At 57.0% G+C, this 23,298-nt stretch overlaps 1 protein-coding gene across 1 annotated transcript; it reads right to left on the reverse strand.

Annotated features, from left to right (window-relative positions):
- Positions 1 to 216: 216 nt before the first annotated feature.
- Rab44 (RAB44, member RAS oncogene family) lies at positions 217 to 18,375 on the reverse strand. Its single transcript, XM_070023503.1, has 14 exons — positions 18,326 to 18,375; positions 17,082 to 17,294; positions 13,185 to 13,293; positions 11,428 to 11,599; positions 9,826 to 9,972; positions 9,477 to 9,567; positions 9,075 to 9,170; positions 7,679 to 7,866; positions 5,466 to 6,712; positions 3,220 to 3,301; positions 2,983 to 3,097; positions 2,035 to 2,136; positions 925 to 1,001; positions 217 to 605 (listed from the first exon to the last, which is right to left on the reverse strand). Exons 2-14 carry the CDS (start codon positions 17,280 to 17,282, stop codon positions 515 to 517), a joined length of 2,718 nt encoding a protein of 905 aa, XP_069879604.1. The 5' UTR covers positions 17,283 to 17,294; positions 18,326 to 18,375; the 3' UTR covers positions 217 to 514.
- Between the last annotated feature and the right edge of the window lie 4,923 nt (positions 18,376 to 23,298).

The following is a 23,298-nucleotide window of genomic DNA, read 5'->3' on the forward strand; positions in this document are numbered from 1 at the left end:
TTCCTCAGCACCACATAAGCAAAAAGAAGAAAGCCGGAAGTGGCGCTGTGGCTCAAGTGGTAGAGCGCTAGCCTTGAGCTGAAGAGCTGAGGGACAGCGCCCAGGCCCAGAGTTCAGGCCCCACGACCGGACCCAGAAAAAAAAAAAAGAAAGAAATACACAGTGTGGAAAAGCAGAACATTTTTTTAATAAGCACAAAGGAAGAGATCACCCACCTTCACCCGATAATTGTACCACCCGGAGATGTGCGGCAGTCATTTGGTTTATTTCCCTTCTGTTGTTTTTCTAGGCTTTTCCTTTCCTGGAGAATTTACCACCCACGCCTCCCCAAGCCCATCCTCACTCCCAGCCTTATTTGCTCGGTGAAGTCCTTCCTGGCTGGCACAAGGCCGCAGCCACGCACCCCTGCCCGAGATCTCGGCCGGGATTCCAGGGGGCCTGTCCTGCCTGCCCTCGCTGGACTCAGAAGGGCAGCAGAGCTGAGATCAGGGAGCCCCAAGGTGTGATGGGGGGGTCAGAAGCAGCAGCGGCCTTTCTTGGGGGGCCCCCCGGGGGCCACCTTCACCAGCGAGCCCCTCAGCCGGTCCTCCTGCACCTTCAGCAACCTGCAGGACAATGCGCACGTGACTCCAGCCATTGCCCAGAAGGACCCTGGGAGTAGCCTGGGGGGCGGGGCGAGCAGGCTGTACCCCACGCTCCCTCTCCCTCCAGCTCCTCCCATGACACTGGGAAAATGGAGTCAGGGAAAGCGTGACTTCTGTTTCTCTTCTGGGTGCCAAGCAGCTGGTGTTCCTGCCTTGGGCAGTGAGGGACAGATGGGAGACGGGCGGTGTGGGGCTGGGGGTGCGGGAGCGTGGCCTGGCAGAGGGAGTCCCAGCTGCGGGGGGGGGGGGGGGATGGGGGGGGCGGGGGGGGGGCACTCACCGGGCCAGGCTCACCATGGGTTCCAGGATGTTGTGTCCCAGTGCGGCGCTGCACTCCCCAAAGGAGACCCCCAGCTCCTGCGGGCCAGATGGAGAGGCTGAGGGGCCAGGTGGCCTCCAAATCCTGCTCCCAAACAGCCTCTGCCCAGTGCCTCCACAGGGGAGGGGCCGGCTGTGGGGTGAAGGGCTCCACCCTCCAGACACCCCACTTCTGAGTGGTAGCAAAAGCCTGCACCCCAACTTGGAGAAATGAGAAAGGCGCTTGGAAGGTCTGTTGGTGGTACTGGGGTTTGAACTCATGCTTGCTCAGCTTTCTGGCTGGGCTGAAGCTCCACAATTTGAACCACGCTTTCAGCTCTGCTTCTTTTTGCCTGTGTGTATGAACTTGAACTGGGCTTGAACTCAGGGCCTGAGCACTGTCCCTTGGCTTTTTTTTTGCTCAAGGCTGGTGCTTTACCACTTGAGCCACAGTAGCTCTCCTTTTGGCTTTTTGCTGGTTAATTAGAGATAAGTCTCATGGACTTTTCCTGCCCAGGCTATCTTTGGACCTTGATACTTGGGTCTGATGTGCTGAGTAGCTAGGATTACAGGCGTGAGCCACTGGTAGCCGGCTTTTTGCTTGCTTTTAAATGGGGTCATGTACTTTCACGTGGGCTGACCTCTGACCACCATCCTTCCTAAATCCACTTCCTAAGCCGACGGGATGACAGGCACACCCTACACCCAGTTACTGGTTGAGACAGATCTGGAGAACTTTTTGCTCAGGCTGGCCTTCAGCCATGATCCTCCTGACCTCAGCCTCCTGAGTAGGTAGCAGTCTAAGTAAGAGCCCCTGGCCCCTGGCTTGGCTGGGAATCTTCAGTGAAGCATTTAGAAGCTTTTCCATCCTGTAGATACTTCTGCTGTAGGTCGGGAGTATGTGAGGGTTTGCAAATTGAACCCGAGGCTCCGTGTCATGACCACCACTGCAGCCAGTGTTTGGGTCTCAGGCTGGCCTGCAGTGGCCAGGATGGGCGGGGGGAGGGGTGCTCAGGTCTTTTGAGGGGACAGTTGTGGGTGAGGTGACCCCATCCCCCTCCTGCCACAGAAAGAAATGGAAGCAGGGACTCACCTGGGCCAGCTGACGCCCGGCCTCAGTAGACACTTGGCGCCCATCCTCGCAGTCCATCTTGTTTCCCAGCAGAAGGATGACGGCACCGTCCGCCCCTGCCTCCTGCACACAGAAATGGAACCTCAGCCCCCTTAGTGATGCCTAGAAACTTCTAGAAGTTTCTAGAAGCTGACAAGGAGCCTCCATATTCTCCCTCTCCATATTCCACACCCACCCTGCATCCTTACCTGGACCCTACCACCCATCTGCCGCGAGCCTCCCCTTCCCTCCTCTTCCCGGTCCCCCTCTCTGAAGCAGCCCTGGCCCATTCTCTACTTGTCTCCTGAGTCACAGCAATAAAAGGACGCCCCTGACAGCTGACGGGCACCCTGCACTCATTCACAGGGCGCAAGGAGCTGTCTGTCCATCTTCTCAACTTCTCCATGGGAGAAGTCACAGAAATCAGACCCCAGAGAGGTTCAGTCACTTGTCCAAAGTCACACAGTCGGAGGAGGAGGAGTTGGGATTCAGGGTGTGGTCAGATACCAGCCCCCAGCCCGCCTTCTCCTATGCCACCTGAGTATCCCGATTCCAACTAGACTAGAAACTTCTGAAGTCCCAAGTGCCCATCTTCCTGCCAACACAGCTTCGTGTCATACCCTGTGCTTTAAAAAACCCAATGCTGTTTTAAGGACATGCTACAGGCAGAGACCGTGACCTGAGGCGTCTTCACCCAGGCCAGGACGAGGCCTGCATGGCCCTTGGGTGTTAGGAAGCAGGCTCCGTAAGCAGAGCTACTGTGTGTGGAGAAAAGAAGTGCATGGAGGATGAAGGAAGTAGTTGGTGTGTGTGTGCTGTGTGGTTGTGGTTTCTTTGTACTGCTGAGCTCCCAGCTCATCCTGAAGTGGTGTCACGCATGTGTCCCTTGTAGCGGTGGGGGGGGGGGACAGGGACGGGAAGGACGCTGACCTGCAGACAGTCCAGCCAGTAGCGCACGTGGGCGAAGCTCTGGCGGCAGGTGACGTCGTACATGAGCACCACGCCCTCGGCCTTGCGGAGCAGCTGCCGAGTCACGCTGTGGTACCTGCGGGAGAGCCCGTGAGACCACCGCACCCCACATCCTGAGTACCTCCCCAGCTCTCCCTGCGCCCCACACACCAGGGAGGCAGCCAGTGTCAGCGCGCAGCCGGGCCAGGCCCGCCATACCTCTCCTGACCAGCCGTGTCCCAGAGCTGCAGGGCAAAGAGCTGGTTGTCCACCTGCAGGTTCTTCACCCGAAAATCCACTCCTAGGACGCAGACAGGGGTCAGCCCCATCTCCACCCAGGTCCCCCAGCCCTGGCTGCACCTGCTGCAGCCCCAGAGCCCCGCCCCCTGCTGTCCTGCTCCCCCCCTCCAATCCCACCTCCACCCACCCCTGCCTCCTCGCCACCAGCCACATGCTGCCCCTCTTCCAGCCGCCTGCCCTTCCTCCCCTCCCTTCCCTTCCCTGTTCCTTTTCCTCTTCTTTTTTCACTGGTGCCAGTACTGGGGCTTGCACTCAGGGCTTGGGAGCTGTCCTTGAACTTGTTTGCTCAAGGCTAGTCCTCTACCACTTGAGCCAAAGCACCTCTTCTGGCTTTTTGCTGGTTAATTGGAGATCAGAATTTCATGGACCTGGATGGGAAGGTGGCTCAGTGGTAGCGTGCTTGCCTAAGCATGCATGAAGCCCTGGGTTCCATTCCTCAGTGCCACATACACGGAAAAAGCTGGAAGTGGTGCTGTGGCTCAAGCGGTAGAGAGCCAGCCTTGAGCAAAAGGAACTCACGGACAGTGCTCAGGCCCTGAGTTCAAACCCCAGGACTAGCAAAAAAAAAAAAAAAAATCTCATGAACTTTCCTGCCCTGGCTGGCCTTGTTTTTGTTTGTTTTTTTGGGTCCGGTCATGGGGCCTGAACTCTAGGCCTGGGCGCTGTCCCTCAGCTCTTCAGCTCAAGGCTAGCGCTCTACCACTTGAGCCACAGCGCCACTTCTGGCTTTTTTCTTTTTGCTTATGTGGTGCTGAGGAATCGAACCCAGGGCCTCTGGCATGCAAGGCATGCGCTCTACCACTGAGCCACCTTCCCCGCCCCCTGGCTGGCTTTGAACTTCCATCCTCAGATCTCAGCTTCCTGAGTAGCTGGGATTACAGGGTGAATCACCAGCACCAGGCTTCAGCCATCTCTACAACCATTTAGAACACTACAGTGCTCCCACTGAGCAGATGAAGATTTGGAATTCATAGAGTGCTACGATTGGGATTTGAAATAGTTCCAAAGACCCCACCCTGGCACGGGTGGGAAGAGCTGGGGCCTGGTAGGAGGAGACAAGGCCTGGTGGGAGGAGACAAGGCCTGGTGGGAGGAGCTAGGGCCTGGTGGGAGGAGACAAGGCCTGGTGGGAGGAGCTGGGGCCTTGTGGGAGGAGCTAGGGCCTGGTGGGAGGAGACAAGGCCTGGTGGGAGGAGCTGGGGCCTTGTGGGAGGAGCTAGGGCCTGGTGGGAGGAGACAAGGCCTGGTAGGAGGAGACAAGGCCTGGTGGGAGGAGCTAGGGCCTGGTGGGAGGAGATAAGGCCTTGTGGGAGGAGCTGGGGTCTGGCAGGAGGAGACAAGGCCTGGTGGGAGGAGCTAGGGCCTGGTGGGAGGAGACAAGGCCTCCTGAGAGGAGTTGGGGTCTGGTGGGAGGAGCTGGGGCCTGATGGGAGGTCCTCTGATCATGGGGGTGTGTCCTAGAAGGAAACTCAGTCCCTCCTCTCTCTCCCTCTTGCTTCCTCACTACAAGGTGAGCAGTTTTGCTCTGCTGCATGCTCCCTCACCGTGAGACTGTTTGGCCACAGGCCCAATGGCCAGGGGGCCAGCCACAGACGGCGACCTCCTAAACGGAGCCCAAAGAAACCTTTGTTCTCCGTAAGTTGACAGGCTCAAGTATTTTGTGACAGTCACAGAAAGCTTTCCGATAATTTGCCCAAGGGAAGGGGTAAGCTAGGATTTGAACTCAAGCACCTGGTACCCTAATTTACCACCCGCAGTACATGCATCCTGTGTCAGACACCCCAGTGAGCCACATGGAAACTTCCTGTCCCAGCAGGCAGGACAGCCCGGGGCGTGTCAGGAGCCGGTCCAGCCAGGCCCACCCCACCGTGGGTGGAGACGCCTGTTTTCACTGACAACTAACATGGTCCCTAAATTGCAGGGTGCTTTGTTGATGTGGCACATTATAAGCTAATCAGATCAATGCAGAAAAAGCAAATTACCTGTAATTAGAGACAATTAGTGAAATAGTAAGATTATGCCCATATAAAATGAGGCTTCATGCAAGCCGGTGGCCAGGGCAGAGCCTGCCATGTCCTTCGGCATTCGGGCAAGGCTTGCTCCAGGCCTGCTCCGGCTTGCAAGCCCCAGCTGGGGCCTCCCCTGCACGTCCCCCGCAGCCCTTACCCACGGTGGCCGACAGCCCGGCCGCGAACGAGTTCTCGTGCAGCAGGTGCAGGAAGGAGGTCTTGCCTACGTTGGAGTCCCCCACGAAGATGACGTGGAAGAGGTGGTCAGGGTCAGCCTGAGGACCAGCCGGGTGGTCCCCCGGGAAGGTGGTCAGCCCGTCCTCCCCCAAGTCCATCCTGGGGTCTTCCGGCCTGCCCTGCGCCCCTGGCTCCCTGGGTTCTCTGTCTGACTGAGCAGGCAGGGGTGGGGGTCCCGGGTGGGATTGCAGCTCGGCCGGGGTGGAGGGGCTTTGCGCAAGCTCCTGGGGTCCTGCTTCTGCCTCTCCTGGAGCCTGTGGCGCATCAGCTGAAGAAGGCCCAGGCGGAGCGGCTTTCTGGGGGGATTCTGGAGACCCCATTTCCAGGGATTGGGCGGCCTGCTCTGAGGCCACGCCCGGCCTGCCTGGGTCCCCTGGCTTTCCTTCCTCCCCACGGGGCTCCTCTTCCAGGCCCTGGATGGGGAGGACCCCGCTGCCGGCTTCTCCCAGGGCCCCAGCACCGCCTTCCTGCCCCACCAGGCTGGGCTCACTCGGCACCTGCCCCTCTCTAGGAGTCTGACCCACAGACCCCAGGCCCTTTGAAGGCTCAGCTGGTCCCTCTGGGAGGCCCATGAGCCCTTGCGCTCCTGGGGCTGGCAGGTCTTGATGGAAGGCCTCCTCCTGCCTGGCCGCAGCCAGAGCCTGGGGAGAGAGCGGGGTAGGGGACCCATCCCCCCAGGGAGTGAGAACCTTGAATACAGCTGCCACCAAGCTCCCTGGCTTCCCAGCTGGGGCTTCTAGGAGGCCCCCGGGGAGGTGGGGTTCGGGCCTGGGGCCTGGCTCCTCCTCGTTGGGTCCCAGGCCATGGGGCTGAGCTGGGCTGGCCTTCCCTGCAAGGTCCACTCCTTCCCCATCCTGGGTGCCAGGCGGCACCCCCAGGGGGTTCCTCAGATCCGCGTCTGGCTCTGAAGCTAACTCCTGACCAGACGGCAGAGCACCCAGCTCCGAGATGGAGATCTGCCTGACCACACGGGGCGTCTGGGGGCCAGAGGTGGCTCTCGGGGTGGGGGACGGGCTCCAGGAGAGTTGGGGGGCCCTGTGTGGGGTGCTGCTGAAGGTGCTCAGGAGCTGGTTCCAATCATCGTTGTCCCCAAATAGCCCAGGCAGGGGGGCCTCCTCAGGGAAGGCCGCCTGAGGGACTGAGGGCTGCTCGTGGGGCCTGGGGAGGCTGGAGAGGAAGTGGGGAAGTGAAGGTTGGTGCGGGACAGGAAGCTGATCCATGCTCCCCTCAGCCCACCCTGCCCCACTGTAGACGCCGCTGCAGATAGCCGAAGAGCGAGTGTCTGCCCAGCATGTACTAGGTCTGTGTGTGTGTGTGTGTATGGGTGTGTCTGTCTGTGTGTATGTGTCTGTGTGTGCATGTCTGTGCATGTCTTAGTTGCAGCCTGGCAATCAGGAGCCACAAGTCTTTCCACTTTTTTTTCTTTCTTTTTTTTTTTTTTTTTTTTTTTTTGTCAGTCGTGGGGCTTGAACTCTGGGCCTGGGCGCTGTCCCTCAGCTCTTCAGCTCAAGGCTGGTGCTCTACCACTTGAGTCAGTGCTACTTCTGGTTTTCTGGTGGTTAATTAAAGAGTCTCACAGACCTTCCTGCCTGGGCTGGCTTTGAACTGCAAGCCTCAGATCTCAGCCTCCTGAGTAGCTTGGATTACAGGCATGAGCCACTGGCGCCTAGCTTTCTTTTTTCTGTTTTTTCTTTTTTTTTTTTTTTTTTTTTTGCCAATCCTGGGGCTTGAACTCAGGGCCTGGGCACTGTCCCTGAGCTTCTTTTTGCTCAAGGCTAGCACTCTACCACTTGAGCCACAGTGCCACTTCTGGCTTTTTCTGTGTATGTGGTACTGAGGAACTGAACCCAGGGCTTCATGTGTGCTAGGCCAGCACTCTACCACTGAGCCACATTCCCAGCCCCTTCTTTCCACTTTTCTATGCTTCAGTTTCCTCATCTGAGCCCTGGGCACAACACAGCCAGCTTGGCAGGATCCCTGTGAGGTTTGGAGACCCTGCGTGTCTGTGTTCAAATCAAGCCGGGGAAAGCGGGGCCCAGCCTGGCCCTGTTCCGGGAAGCCCCTGATCTCCCCTGATCTCCCCTGACTTCCCCGACCGCTCCTGACCTCCCCTGTGGCCCAGCAGCCGCTTACCTGGGTTCCTCCTCCTCCTGCCAAGACGCGCGGCCTCTGGCTGCGTCCAGCTGTCCCCTGGTCACCAGCAGCTGTCCCCGCACTGCCTCCAACTGCCCAGCCAGGTCCTGCTCAGCCTCCTGAAGCTGCAGTTTCTCCAACATGGCCTCCTGCTGGGTGTCGCTGAGGTGTTGGACCTGGGCCTCCAGCTGGGACAGGTGGAGAGGGAAGAGGAAAGATTCAAACTTGTTCTCTAGAGCAGCAACAACAACAAAAAACCCCTCCAAGGGCTGGGAAGGTGGCTTAGTGGTGGAGAGCTTGCTTTGCATGCATGAAGCCCTGGGTTCCATTCCTCAGTATCACATAACACAGAAAAAGCGGTAGTGGCGCTGTGGCTTAGGCTCATGTGGTAGAGGGCTAGCTTTGAGCAACAGAGGCTCAGGGACAGTGCCCAGGCCCTGAGTTCAAGCCCCAGGACTGGCAAAAAAACAAAAACAAAAAACCTCTGAAGGTCATTGTGGCATACACACCCTCCCCCTCAATGTCCCAGAGAACCAGCTGAAAATATAGGATTGGTAGCTGAGCACTGATAGCTCAGAACCTATAATCCTAGCTACTCAGGAGGCTGAGAGCTGAGGATCGTGGTTCAAAGCCAGCCAGAGCAGGAAAGTCCATGAGACTCTTTTTTTTTTTTTTCATGTTTAACAATCTTTAATTCAAATGCAAAAGTTCAGTACAAGCCATTTTGTAGGGCTTGGGAATTTGTTCTTTTAAAAACAAGAATAGGGGAAATGCAACAAAATGATATTTCTACTTTTCAAAAACTTTCAAAGAAAGGGTAGATCACAGGGCCATGAAAGATCCATTTAACCAAACCCACTTTCGTCCATGAGACTCTTATCTCCCATGAGCCACCAGAAAACAGGAAGTGGCACTGTGGCTCAAGTGGTAGAGTGCTAGCCTTGAGCAAAAAGAAGCTCAGGCCTAGAGTTCAAGCCCTGTGACAAAAAAAAAGTGGTGGAGAAGCCGGGCGCTGGTGGCTCACGCCTGTAATCCTAGCTACTCAGGAGGCTGAGATCTGAGGATCGCGGTTCAAAGCCAGCCTGGGCAGGAAAGACCGTGAGACTCCTATCTCCAATAAACCACCAGAAAACCGGAAGTGGCGCTGTAGCTTAAGTGGTAGAGTGCTCGCCTTGAGCTGAAGAGCTGAGGGACAGTGCCCAGGCTCAGAGTTTAAGCCCCACGACCGACAAAAAAAAAAAAAAAAAAAAAAAAAAAGTGGTGGAGAGTCTTCTGCGAGCAAGCAAGCAGCATGAGAGCTAGAAGGCCTGAGTTCAAGTCCTGGTACCAGCCCCAAAACAAACCCAGATCAGAGCGCGCTGACAAAGGCCTGGGGTCTGAATCTGGGCGCGCTCACCTCCCTCTGGCCTTCTGCCAGCCGCTGCACCTCTCGCTCCTTGGCCTCCAGCACGGCCTGCATGTGGGCGCTGAGATCCAGGCCCCGGGAGTCGCTCTGAGGAGGAAACAGGGTCAGCCCTGCCCTGCACACTACAGAGCCAGCAGGCGGGGCCCACCCTCTCCCCTGGCTGGAACCCAGGGCCCCAGGATCACCAGACTTGGCCTAGATTCGAACCAGGAACCTGAGAGAACCACATAGTGGAAGCCAGCCCTGAGGGGCAGAGAGACCTGGCTTAGCTGGGAAGTGAACCCAGGCTGGGGGAGCCCCACCTGTCTCTCTGGGGACCCCCAGAGCTCAGGGCAGGGAGACCAAGGGCTCCCCGCAGCCTCTGCTTCCCCGCTATTACCCGCTGGCGCCCACCTGTGCCTGGAGCTGCTGCTTCTCCCTGGCAATCTGCTGCTCCATCTCCTGGTACAGCTGCTGGACCTCTCGATGGTGGTCAGAGCCCCGCCTAGGAGGGGGGGAGGCCAGGCAGCCTCAGCAACCAGTGGCAGGGTGACACCCCCCCCCACTTCCTGCTTACATCACTGCCAGCCACCATGGACCCCTGATAACCTACAGGCACCGGGGTCCATGGCACGGACATTTCCCCAAGCATCAGCCAGATGCTGGTCCCCCAGCATCACTGACTCCTGCCCCTCAGGCGGCGCCAGGCCCTGCCACCAACTCCGACCTTTAACCCAGGGCCCAGGCAGCCAGCTCCACTCACGTCCTCAGTGACCGCTCCAGGGCCTCCCTGTCCGCCCGGGCCTCCTGCAGGTGGAGGCTCATCTTGGCCAGCAGGCCCTCCAGGGTGTGGGCCAGCTGGGGCTCCCCCCGCCGCAGTTCCCCCCACAGTGGCCAGATCTCGACCTGCCTGTGACAAGAGGCCTCCAGAGATTAGAACAAAACAGCTCGGTTAAGGGACGCGTGGAGGGAGGGGATGGAGGGACTCACTCCTTGCTGGTCTTTTCTGGTTTTGTGCTAGTATTGGGACTTGAACTCAGGGCCTTGTGTTCTTACTTGGCCTTTTTTTTTTTCCCCACTCAGGGCTGGTGTTCTACCACTTGAGCCACATCTCCACTTACAGCATTTGATCATTCATTGGAGATAAGAGTCTTACAGACTCTACTTTTTTTGGTTGGTCCTGGGGCTTGAACTCTGGGCCTGGGCGCTGTCCCTCAGCTCTTCAGCTCAAAGCAAGCGCTCTACCACTTGAGCCACAGCACCGCTTCCTATTTTCTGGTGGTTTATGGAGATAAGAGTTTCACAGACTTTCCTGCCCAGGCTGGCTTTGAACCATGATCCTCAGATCTCAGCTAAGATTACAGGCATGAGCCGCGGACACCCAGCACACTCCTCAGCTTTAATGGAGATGTTCCAAGACAGTTGGACACCAGGGACACAACACTCCACTGACTACCGGGCACAACTCAAACGCTGTCTCTCCCAGGAACCCTTCCCAGATGAGACCTCTCCCTTCTTCTCGAACCCCTGGGAGAGCCCGCCAGTCCTGCCTCCATCAGCCTCCTCTCTCGCTTTTCACTGTGTGACCTACAGCCAGTCCCATGCCTCCCTGTGTTTGTGTGTAAAGCGAGGAGACAACACTTCCCTGGCAAAGTGGTTGAGGAACGAGAGTCATGCCCAGTGGAAGAGCCAGCCAGGGGCATGGTACCCGGCTGGCACACAGTAAATGTTGCTTTCACATGGATTTAATTGAGACATGAAGACGGAGCCTGGGCCAGGCTGCCAAGTGGGTAAATGGTTGCCCGCTCCACCTGCCCTGCCAGCCCACGCCCCGGGGGCCACCCTCCCGCCCCCCTGAGCCCAGCCCCGCCCTTGAGAGCAGAGGGGAGGGAGAGGGCAGGGAGCGGTGCGGACCCCTTGCTGGCGATCTCTTGGATCCCCAGGGTGCCAGGGAGATGTGCACCCACTTTTTCAGGTGGGACCCCCTTCTCCAAGCATGAGAGACCACCCCCCAATAAGCACAGAGCCCAGGACACATCAGAGGAAATGCCTCTTGTCCTCACACCTGCCCAGATCAGGGCACTGCCACGCTGGAAGTCACCCCATTGCGGGACCCTCTTTGTGAGCTAGGAAGGAGGTCCCTGGGGAGGCCCCCAGTGCCCTGGAGGGAATCCTCCTCCCCCCCGGGGTGCTTGTGCCCCTCTGCAGCCATGAGCGGGGGTCAGAGGTCACGGTCACGCACCAGCCAGTGGCCAGGCTGGCTTACCCCAGCTTCTCTTTGCAGCCAGGCCCCGGGCACCGCGCCCAGGAGGGGGCCCCGCCCCTCGGGCTGGCAGCACCTCCCCCGCCCCACGCACGGCCTTACTCAGGAAGGAAGTGGTCAGCGCCCAGCTGCCCCACGAGGCCCAGGAACGCCTCCTTGTCCTGGGGCTCAGCCTCCTCCAGCTCTGGGAGGCCAGGGGATCCAGCCCCCCGCTGAGAGGGCGGGGGTCTTCTTTGGAGCTTGCGGGGGCTCAGGTCCGAGCCAAAGATGTTTCCTAGGGGAGACAGGGGAGCCGAATGGGCGCTGTGGCCCTGACTTCTGCTACAGCCCTTGAGGAAGGAGTCCTGGCTGACGCTGGACATACACAAGCCACCTCCAATGCTCAGACAGATCTTGGGGGTCACTCAGGTAGACACTGTGTTCCTTATACATCATCTAGGGTCCAGAGATGCGCCAACATTCATCTGAAGTCACACAGCAGCTCCACAGCTCTTCATCTAGTCCATCAAGGGGTGTTTACTGAGCATCTACTCTGTGCCAGTGACATAATTGGCCCAAATCCATGTTGTTCTGGGAGAACTGACATTCTGGGATGAGTTGAAAAGGCTCTCTTTCTTTCTTTCTTTCTTTCTTTCTTTCTTTTGTCGGTCATGAGGCTTGAACTCTGGCCTGGGCGCTGTCCCTGAACTCTTCAGCTCAAGATGAGCACTCTACCACTTGATCCACAGCACCACTTCCGGTTTTCTGGTGGTTTATTGGAGATAAGAGTCTCATGGACATTCCTACCTGGGCTGGCTTTGAACTACAATCCTCAGATCTCAGCTTCCTGAGTAGCTAGGATTACAGGTGTGAGCCTCCAGCATCCAGCTCCTTCCTTCCTTCCTTCCTTCCTTCCTTCCTTCCTTCCTTCCTTCCTTCCTTCCTTCCTTTCTTCCTTCCTTTCCTTCTTTGTCATGGGGCTTGAACTTAGGGCCTGGGTGCTGTCCCTGAACTCTTTTGCTCAAGGCTAGCACTCTACCAGTTGAGCCACAGCGCCACTTCCAGTTTTCTGGTGCTTCATTGGAGATAAGAGTTTCATGGACTTTCCTCCCCCGGATGGCTTCAAATTGCAATCCTCAGATCTCAGCCTCCTGAGTAGCTAGGATTACAGCTGTGAGCCACTGGTGCCTGCTTTACCTCCTGCTTTACCTCCTTCTCAAGGCAAATTTACTAAGTGAGCTCAAGGGATACGTTGGATCATTCCCACTGGGAGACAGGGAGAGGAGGGAGACTGCTTGAGATGAAGAGGCTAACCACGCCACCTCTGGGAGGTGAGAAGAAGGAATGACCATGTGATTTGCAGAGAAGGGCAGTCCAGGCAGGGAGCAGCATATGCAAAGGCCCTGGGGGAGAAGCTGGGCTAGCCAGACAGGAAGGCAAGGGGCTGCTGCGTGGGGCCGCAGGGTACAGATGGCGCCGGCCCGGGGCCTCGCAGAAGAGCCAGCCTTTGTTCCCTCACAGGTGCTGGGAAGCCCGTGGGTGGCACGGGTGACTGAAGATGGTCCCTTGGGGCTGCAGGGACAAAGGTTCCTCTCTGCCCTGCCCGCTATGCCCAGCTGACCGGCCTCTCAGTTACCTGGGCGTTCCCAGCTTGTGGGTGTAGACCCCTGGCCTCCCCCTCCACAGTGCCTCAGGACCCCCGTTCTGAGGGGACACGGCCCTCACGTGGCCTGTGGTCTCAGGAGGACAGGGAGGACAGGCTGGGGAGTCTCAGGGGAGAGCCCCAAGTGCTCCCCATGTGAAGGCCTCCGGGCCTGGCCAATGACCCCGGCCCTACGCCGTGCTGGGCCACCCCGGGGCCTCTCCCAGGACAGACTTACGGAGCCCAGAGCCGAATTCTTCCAGGGAGAGGCGGCCTTTCCCCTCCGTGTCCACCCAGTCGAAAATCATCCGGGGCTCCTCGCCACCCAGGAAGCTGAACTTGGCCTCCTGGAAGGAAGGGGGGGGGGTTGGTGCCAGGACTGGGCTGGCTTCAAAGGGGTGGGGGGGGCTCTGATCACAACCAAGAAAAGGGAGGAGATGCCTTCAGTCTCCCCCAACCCCACTTCCCTTCTCCTGGGGGGCTCAGACCTCCCCCAAGGCCTGACCCTGGGCCTTACCCTTCAGGTCCCCAACCTCAGCCAAGACAGACCCCCCCCAGGGGAGCCCTGAGCTGGGCCAAGGCCGCTTCCTCCACATCCCCACCCCAAATCCCGAAACCCAGCCCCTGGGGACCAAGAAAGGACCACAGAGAGTCCTCCCCAACGCGGTCCATCAGCAACTGCCAAAATGGTGCGGGACGGGGGGGGGGGGGGAAGGAGAGGGAACTGGAGGGGGAGGAAGACGCCCTAAGTTCATGAAAATGAAAATGGTGGGGGAGGGGGAGAGGCTGGGAGAGAGGAGTGACTGCTCCAAGTACCCAGCAGCCATCTCTGAAATGATCGCAGTCATTAGTATGGTGCTGTTGATGTATGCTAATTAATAGTAATAATAATAAACCAGCAGGAACAAGTCATCTGGAAGCTGTCAGTAAGTCCCACAATGTCCAGTGCATCCTCTCTGTTTTATTATATAGAGGTAGGAAGCAGCAGCAGGTACTAGATGCCGCCATGTCCCCAGCTTGTGCCCTGGAATCACTAAAGCCAGGTGCTGGTGGCTCATGACTGTCAGCCTGGCTACTGAGGAGGCTGAGATCTGAGGGCTGCAGTTCAAAGCTAGCATGGGCAGGAAAGTCTGTGAGACTTTCATCCGCAATGAACCACAAAAGAGTTGGGAAGTAGCCAGGCACCAGTGGCTCACGCCTGTGACCCTAGCTCTTCAGGAGGCTGAGATCTGAGGGTCACAGTTCAAAACCAACCTGGACAAGAACATCCGTGAGACTCTTACCTCCTACTAACCACCCCCACCAAAAAAAAAGCCAAAAGCAGAGCTGTGGTTCAAGTGGTAGAGCGCTAGCCTTGAGTAAAGAAGCTCAGGGACAGCGCCCAGATCCTGAGGTCAAGCCCCAGGACAGCCCCTTCCTCTCCCCCACACACAAAAGGCAACTAATGCCCAGGCATCTGTAGCCCACCCCTGTAATCCTCGCTGCTTAAGAAGCTGACCAGGCAGCAAAGTCTGTGAGACTCTTACCTCCAATTAACCAGCCAGGAAAAAAGCCAGAAGTAGGGCGTCCGCCAAGGAAAAGTCCCAGGCCCTGAGTTCAAGGAGCTGGTTCCCCCGCACTTGCCTTATCTCCCGTGTTTCCTTCACAGTGTGTCATCGCCTCGCACTTCTATTTTAAGTGGGTGAATACCCACTATTCCTTCAGCTTCCAGAACAAGTAGAACCCAGATTTTTTTCTTCTCTTTCTATCTCTGTCTATAGGGATTGAGCCTAGGAGTTTGGGGTTTTGGGGTTTCTGGGGTTTCTCAGGGCCTGGGCACTGTCCCAGAGCTTCTTTTTGCTCAAGGCTAGTGCTCTACCACTTGAGCCACAGCGCCACTTCCAGCTTTTTCTGTGTATGTGGTACTGAGGAATGGAATCCAGGGCTTCATGTTTGCTAGGCAAGCATTCTACCACTAAGCTACACTCCCTGTCCCAATGTTTGTTTGCTTTTGAAACACTCTTCCTAAATTGCCCTGACCTGTCTCTAGAAGCTGGTATTCCAGGCCTGTGCCACCATACCTGGTTCTACCAGCTCATTTCTTCCTTCCTTCCTTCCTTCCTTCCTTCCTATCTTTCTTTCTTTTCTCTCTTTCTTTCACCTTTCTTCCTTCCTTCCATCCATCCATCTTTCTTTTTTGGTTGGTTGTAGGACTTGAACTCGGGGCCTAGTCACTGTCCTTGAGCTCTACAGCTTTGAGCCACTTCCTGTTTCTGGTGGTTGACTGAAGAATCTCCTGAGCATTCCTGCCCTGGCTGGCTTTGAACCAGGATCCTCAGCTCTCAGCCTCCTGAGTAGCTAGGATCACAGGTGTGGGGCATCAGTACCCAGTCTTTCCAGCTCATTTATTCATTTATTTACTTAGCTAGTCCTAGGGCTTGAACTCAGGGCCCGCGCACTGTCCCTGAGCTGCTTTTTGCTCAAGGCTGGCACTCCACCACCTGAGCCACAGAACCACAGCTGGCTTTTCCTGAGTAGTTCATTGGAGATAAAAGGGTCTCACAGACGTTCCTGCCCAGTCTTCTGCTAGCTCTCTGCCTCCCCCACGATCAGATCCTAAATATATGAAAGAAGTTTTAAAAATTCAGCAGCTGTTTCTCCAGATTCATGAAATGCCTCCAGGCTCCTGTGGCAGCAACTAGCGAGCGAGAACAGCGCACCTCCCCCAGACTGCGCCGGCGGGGAAACACCGCGGGGTGAACTGGCAGCCCTGGCCTGCTTTATAGAAAAGCCCGGGAGATTTCTCAGGGCCTTTCCTGACGTCAGGGGAGACCCTGGTGGAGCCCTCAGAAAGCGGGATGCCTGGGACCCCGCGGGGAATTCTGCCGGCCTCACTGGGCGGCATGATTTGTTCCCATAATCCATACCCAGCAGCCCTCCATCTGCTCCCTGGACACTTCTGCTTTTCGGCGCTGCAGGCCCCGCCTGCGTCCACCACCAGCCCAGACACGGCGAGCTCTGGCCCACGGGCCACCAATCGCGTATGCTTCCATGGGGCCTGGGCTTCTGGGGGGACTTTAGGTGACCTCCAGGTTGGCCTGGGGGGGGCTTGGGGGTTCGCTGGCCCCTGAGTGTACCTGCGGGCCACACACCTGACTGCCAGGGGAACCGGAAGTCCTTGCTGGATTCTGGGAAGCTGATTGGGCATATTGGTGGCAATATGGCAATATGGCGCTCTTTCTCTCTCGCTTTCTCTCTCTCTCCATATATATGCATATGTGTATACACACACACACACACACACACACACACTTTTTTTTCCTTTTTCTTTTTCTTTTTTTTTTTTTTTTTGTTGGTCATGGGGCTTGAACTCTGGGCCTGGGCGCTGTCCCTCAGCTCTTCAGCTCAAGGCTGGTGCTCTACCACTCTTCCTCGCGTGTGTGTGTGTGTGTGTGTGTGTGTGTGTGTGTGTGTGTGTGTGTGTGTGTGTGTGTGTGTGTGTACATGCCCTGAGGTTTGAACGATGACATATGTAGTCATCCACCTGGTTTGACAAGCAGCTCTGACTACACCCCAGGATGAACCTGCCTGCTCCAGAGGCCTAAATTCCCACCACCTGCAAGCTACTTCTTTGGTTTAAAATTCTCTCTCTTGTTAAAATGTGATTATTGGGTCAGGCGCTGGTGGCTCTCGCCTATACATTAATCCTAGCTACTCCGGAGGCGGAGATCTGAGGACTTCAAAGCCAGCCTGGGTAGGAAAGTCCATGAGACTCTTATCTCCAATAAACCACTCAGAAAGCCAGAAGTGGCGCTGTGGCTCAAGTGGTAGAGTGCTCACCTTGAGCTGAAGAGCTGAGGGACAGTGTCCATTCAAGCCCCATGATTGACAAAAAAGAAAAAAGGAAAAAGAATACTGGGCTGGTGGCATGGCTCCCAAAAGAATGCCGGCCTGCCTCGCAAGTTGGAGACTGTGAGTTCAAACCCCAGTACTACCAAAAAAAAGGAAAGATCGAATGTGGAAAAACAGTAAGATACAAAGCCTTGGGTGTCATTTACATGTTAGTATAAACAAGCCTCTAGTTGTTCCCCCTCCCCAGGACGTGTTCAGGAGGGGCGGGGAAGGACAGGGAGCCTCGGTGGGACAGTGAGCTCACCGCCAGGTCCTCCCGGGTGACAAAGCCCCTCTGCTGGGCACCGCAGTGCTGGAAGAAGGCCTGCAGCTCCGCCGTGGCCCGCGGCGACCAGAGCTCGGGGGTCCCGGGGGCCTCCTGGCCTTCCGCTGGCTCTCTCATCTGCCACCGGCGGCTGGAGCCCAGCTTCCGGCCCCTTCGGGCTGATCTCCGTCCACTCTCCATGGGGCCTTGGACCTGGGGGTGAGGGAGGAGGAGGAGGAGGAGTGTTGGGTGGCTATGTCCTTAGAACGCAGCATGGCCACAGCCCCCGCCCAGCTGCGTGGCCTGGCTGCGCTCTTGGGGGGGGGGGCTTGTGCTGTCCCCAAGCCCTCCCCAAGGCCTGGCCTGGCCTTCTTTTCCCAGGGAGCAGTGCGCCCCCAGCAGCTCTCAGAGCTCAGCATGGCCGCGCCCTGCCCTGCTTCCTCCTGCCCTCTCCACTCATCCCCCCTCCCCTGCTGGTCTATGGGGACCTTGTGGAGGGCCTTCCAATGCCAGATGGTCCCAGCCTGGCTCCCAAGAGCTCCCAGCTCTCATCTACCTGACATCTTCCTTCCTTCCTTCCTTCCTTCCTTCCTCCTCCTTCCTCCTCCAGGAAGGCCCCTCATTCCCCACACTGCTGGATGAATCTGCGGCACCCAAGACCATGTGGAAAGAAAAGCCCTGGCTATCTGGACAGTCAGGGTGGCTCCCACCGGCAGAGACTGTGTTCTAAAGGAATCCAGTGAGATGGGAGGCCACACACCGCATGTGCAAAGGGCCTGAGGCAGGCCCTGCACCTTTTGTTCCCATCAAAGGCCACAGATAGGCTGAACGGAGGGAGCAGAGGCTCTGCAGAGAAGGTGACAGAGGGAGCCCCGGGCCAGCGTCCTCACAGCTGCCTCAGGAAGCCAAACCTCAAAGTGAAATATGGAAGTAGTCTGTCAGTCTGTCTGTCTCTCCTATACATGCGCTCTTTCAGAAGCAGCGTGAAGACACTGGATTGCTGGGAGGTCGGACAAGATGGATTGGAAGCATTTATCCTTTGTGTTGTGTGTGCTGTGCCTGAGCATCTTTTGCTCAAGGCTAGTGCTCCGAGATTCTCCTGGGCTTTGGTCCCTAGGCTGGAGAAGCCGGGCTCGGTACCTGGCATCCACCCAGCCACAGAGCAGGGCGCCAGGTGACAACTGTAGTTCTAACTGCAGCAAGGCTGCAGCACCCCACAAACCCGGCCCGTGTGTGGGGCTCACCGCCAAGCTAGACCTTTAGCTTGTGCAGGAAAGGAGGGTGGAGGGCGGCTCGAAAAGTCTGGCCAGGCCTGGGATGGAGGCAGCACCAGACGCCGTGGGACTCCTGCCGCAGCAGCCAATACAGACGCCGGCCATCAGCGGGGCCGCCAGTGGCTGCCCCGCCTCCCCTCCCCCCCCCAGCCCTCCCAGCTGACAATGGTAATGAGCCTCAGCACTGCACAGCTCTCTCCTTCCTATTAAGAATGATTAACGAAGCCAGGCACAGGTGGCTCACGCCTGTCATCCTAGCTACTCAGGAAGCTTAGATCTGAGGGTCACGGTACAAAGCCAGCCCAGCAGGAAAGTCTGTGAGGCGTTTAATCCCAATGAATTTACCACCAAATAGATGGAGGTGTGGCCCAAATGGTAGAGTACTAGCTTTGAATAAAAACAAAACCTGAGGGCTGGGAAGGTGGCTCAGTGGTAGATCGCTTGCCTTGCATGCCTGAGGCCCTGGGTTCGATTCCTCAGCACCACATAAGCAAAAAGAAAAAAGCCGGAAGTGGCGCTATGGCTCAAGTGGTAGAGCACTAGCCTTGAGCTGAAGAGCTGAGGGACAGTGCCCAGGCCCAGAGTTCAGGCCCCACGACCGGACCCAAAAAAAAAAACCTGAGTGACAGCACCCAGGCTCTGAGTTCAAGCTCCAAGACTGGCAAAAAAATAAAATGAACAAGCCAGGCACTGGTGGCTCACGCCTGTCATCCTAGGTACTCAAGAGGCTGAGATCTGGGGATCACAGTTCAAAGCCAGCCCAGAAAACTGGAAGTGGCACTGTAGATCCAAGTGGTAGAGTATTAGCCTTGAGCAAAGGAGCGCAAAGGAGCTCAGGGACAGCGCCAGGCCCTGAGTTCAAGCCCCACAACTGATAAATGAAGAAATAAAGAAATAGGGGGTGGAGAGCCAAGAATAAGCCTATCATCCTCGAGACTTGGGAAATGGAGCAGGAGGATCTCAGGTTCTAGGTTAGCCTGGATTACATAGCAAGAGCCTTTTCTTCCTCCAAAAAGAAAAATACAAAGGCAATGGCTGGGTGTGTGGCTCAAGTGGTGGAGTCCTGGCCTGACAGGTGGGAGGCCCTAGGTTCAATCCAGTATCAAAGATAAGTAGGAGGGCTGGGAAGGTGGCTCAGTGGTAGAGTGCATGCATGAGGTCCTGGGTTCGATTCCTCAGCACCATATAAACAGAAAATGCCAGAAGTGGCGCTGTGGCTCAAGTGGTAGAGTGCTAGCCTTGAGCTGAAGAGCTGAGGGACAGCGCCTGGGCCCAGAGTTCAAGCCCCACAACCGACAAAAGAAAAAACAAAGCAAAAACTAAGTAAACGAAGAGAGGCAAGAATGAGATTCAGGGCTGGCACGGAGAAGTCCCCATGCTCCTCTGTCTTTCTGTCACCAGTGTTCCCCACCCCGGATGCTCCATGGAGATTATGATGTGGGGGCTCCTCCCTGGGCCACTCAGAAAGCCACTGTCCATTCTCGGCCACCCTCCCCCTGAGGGGACCCCCGCCCACCCCAGCCCATGACCCTCCAGTGGCCTCTGGGGCAGCTCCAGCCTGGCGAGCTATAATCAGACAGAAAGACCAGCTTAGTGTCAGCAGGAGAGGGGCGGGCTACGCCCATCACAGCCAGGGAGGGCGTGGCCTCTTTCCCACACAGCCTGAAAAGTGAGACTAATACCGATCACTCAGTGTTACCTTGAGGATTGGATGAGCTAATTAAAAACTGAAAACTAGCCGGGCGCTGGTGGCTCACGCCTGTAATCCTAGCTACTCAGGAGGCTGAGATCTGAGGATCTCGGTTCAAAGCCAGCCCGGGCAGGAGAGACCATGAGACTCCTATCTCCAATAAACCACCAGAAAACTGGAAGTGGTGCTGTAGCTCAAATGGTAGAGCGCTCGCCTTGAGCTGAAGAGCTGAGGGACAGCGCCCAGGCCCAGAGTTCAAGCCCCACGACCGACAAAAAAAAAAAAAAAAAAGAAAACTAAAAACCTAAAAACCACTCCCGTTGCCTGGGTGAGCCTCCCTTTCTGGCTTTACTTTCTCTTAGCACTTGTCATCTTCTAGAGCAATCTTTTATCCCCTGATTTTCTACATCTCCACCTCCTTTTACTGAGATTGCAACCCCTCCATGTTTGATGTTCTGCTCACTGCTATAGGCCAAAGGGCCAGGACAGCTTAAAAATACTTGTGGAGCCGGGCGGCGGGGGCTCACGCCTGTAATCCTAGCTACTCAGGAGGCTGAGATCTGAGGATCACGGTTCAAAGCCAGCCCAGGCAGCAAAGTCCCTGAGACTCTTATCTCCAATAAACTACTTGGAATAGCTGGAAGTGGAGCTGTGGCTCAAATGGTAGAGTGCTAGCCTTATGCGCAGAGAGGCTCAGGGGTAGCGCCCAGGCCCGGAGTTCAAGCCCCAAGACTGGCAAGACAAAAGACAAACAAAGAACCCAAAAAAAACTTGTGGAACATATGATCCACGTCAGATGTGAGGATAGGACAGGCCCTCGGTGTCTACTGGGAGGAGCAGCGGGAATAGCATTGGAGACCTCATTGGTGAGGGGCCTCACAGACAACCTTTATCTCCAGTGACAGCTGGGGAAACTGAGGAAAGCTCTGAGGGCCAGGGACCCAGCCACCATGACAGGAAACTGATGCTGTGGTTTTTTGTTTGGTTTGGTTTGGGTGGTTAATTGAAGATCAGAATCTCACAGACTTCTCTGTCGGGGCTGGCCTTGAATCACCATCCTCAGATCTCAGCCTCCTGAGTAGCTAGAATTACAGGCGTGAGCCACCAGCCACCCATGTCCAGCATGGTGCCTTGTTCCTTTCCCCTGAGATGAGCCTCCCCTGGCACTTCCTGGGACAGAGGTACTTTCCGGATAGCAGAGTTCCCTGCATTGGGGGTGGGGAGTGGAGATGCCCCATGAAGCAAGCCCCCGGGGTGGGCAGGGCTTTGGGGGCGTCTGCTCTCATCATGTGATGGCAAGCCAGGCCTGTGCCTGATGTGTCACTTCCGGTGGCAGTGACAACACACTGATAAGATGCCCGGGACAGAGGCCTCCGGGACTGGGCGTAGGAGGGGGGGGCTGAGGTGGATGGCTGAGCCCACCAGCTTCTCACAGTCCTACAATCAAGTCCCAGGCCTCACCTCAGCAGCCTGGGCACCCCCCTCACAGCCCCTCCCAGCGCTCACAGGGAAATGTCCCTCCCCAAGGAAGCCACGCCTCTCCCCTCCTTCTGGCCTGCCAGGAACCTGCAGCCAAAGCCAGCGCGGGCTCCGGATCAGGTGACACCTGTCACCAGCACCCCCCCCACGCTCCTGGGGCCACTCAGAGACAGAGGGACATCTTCTAGTCAATCAACAATCGCGTATGCATGTCCCTGCTCAGCTGCCATCCCTGTCCCTCAGCGCTCCGGGAAACAGACAATGCCCCTCCGCACCAGAGTACCACCGTGGGGGCTGCCTGCACCCCCTCTCCACTGCAGCCCCCCGGGGGTGTCACAGGCCAGGAACACAGCTCCGCCACTCGGCCTTGGCCTCACCCAACCTAACACCCCACTCAGGGCCTAAACATCTTTGTTCTCGCCCACCCGCCCTTCTTCCCTCACTGATAGAGACATGGGGGCGCTAAGAAGCCAGTGGACTCACCCAGGGTCATCTCCCCTTAGGGGAGATCATCTACCCATCTTCCCAGGGCCCTCCACGGGATCTCAGCACATCACAGCCCACGCGTGGGGATGCACGCCTGTCATCCCAGCGCTCGGGAGGCTGAGGCAGGAGGATGGAGAGTGGAGGCCAGCCTGGGCTGCGTGGTGAAATTCTGTCTCCAAAATAGAAAGACACAAACAGTGGGATGGGGGCCCAGCCGCCCTCCCAGCCCTCCCCCGTCACAGCAGGAGACACACGGCCCGCTGGAGTGGTCCTCACCGCTCTGGGGGTCCCGGGCGCAGCCCTGCGCTGTGCTCCTGGTCTCAGGGAGGCGGACTCCGCACGCTGGGCTGTTAACAGTCGTCTCTCTTGCTAAATCTCCCTTTCCGTTCCCCAGCCAGCCAATCTCCTGTGCTCATCTGTGGCACTTCCTCTTGGAAGGACCCCTGGCCTGGCACCACCACCCCCCACCCCCTCTCCTAGAGTCTTGGCAGTGGAGGAGAAAGCTCAGAGGGGGCTGGGAGGAGGCTGAAGGAGGGGGAGACTTTTAAGGAGAGGCTCAAAGGGTGAGGTGGACGACTCAAGCGTTCTCCCAGCCTGCCCAAGCAGAGGGAGAAGCTGCGCTCCAGTCTCTGTACCCCGGTTTCCTGCCAGGATGTCCTCACCCAGGCAGAGGCTGGAGGGGGACAGTGGTGGCTACCGCTGGTGTACGAAATGCCTCTGGGTACCCTCCCCTCCACACCTCCTTATCTTAGGTTCTCATCCTCAGATAAAGCAAGGCTTCTATCTAACTTGATCTTTAGCAAATAATCTAACTGGACGTCCAGATAGATTACAGATCGGAGATGGTGAGAACCCGAGAGTTCGAGAGCTCCAGGCCTGGCTGGGAAGGTGGCTTAGTGGTAGAGTGCTTGCCACGCTAGCACACACGAAGCCCTGGGTTCCATTCCTTAGTAGCACATAAGCAGAAAAAGACAGAAGTGGCTCAAGTGGTAGAGTGTTAGCCTGGAGCAAAAAAGAAACTCAGGGACAGGTTCAAGCCCTGAGTTCAAGCCCCAGGACTGGCCAAAAAAACACCAAAATCAAAAACAAAAAGAAAAAACAGCCTGGCGCTGGTGGCTCACGCCTGTCATCCTGGCTACCCCGGAGGCTGAGATCTGAAGATCGCAGTTCAAAGCCAGCCCGGGCAGGAGAGACAGTGAGACTCCTATCTCCAATAAACCATCAGAAAACCGGAAGTGGCGCTGTAGCTCAAGTGGTAGAGCGCTTGCCTTGAGCTGAAGAGCTGAGG

This window comes from Dipodomys merriami, unplaced genomic scaffold, assembly GCF_024711535.1.
Source record: "Dipodomys merriami isolate MVZ:Mamm:240054 unplaced genomic scaffold, mDipMer1.0.p SCAF_16, whole genome shotgun sequence".
NCBI classification, from domain to species: Eukaryota; Metazoa; Chordata; class Mammalia; order Rodentia; family Heteromyidae; genus Dipodomys; species Dipodomys merriami.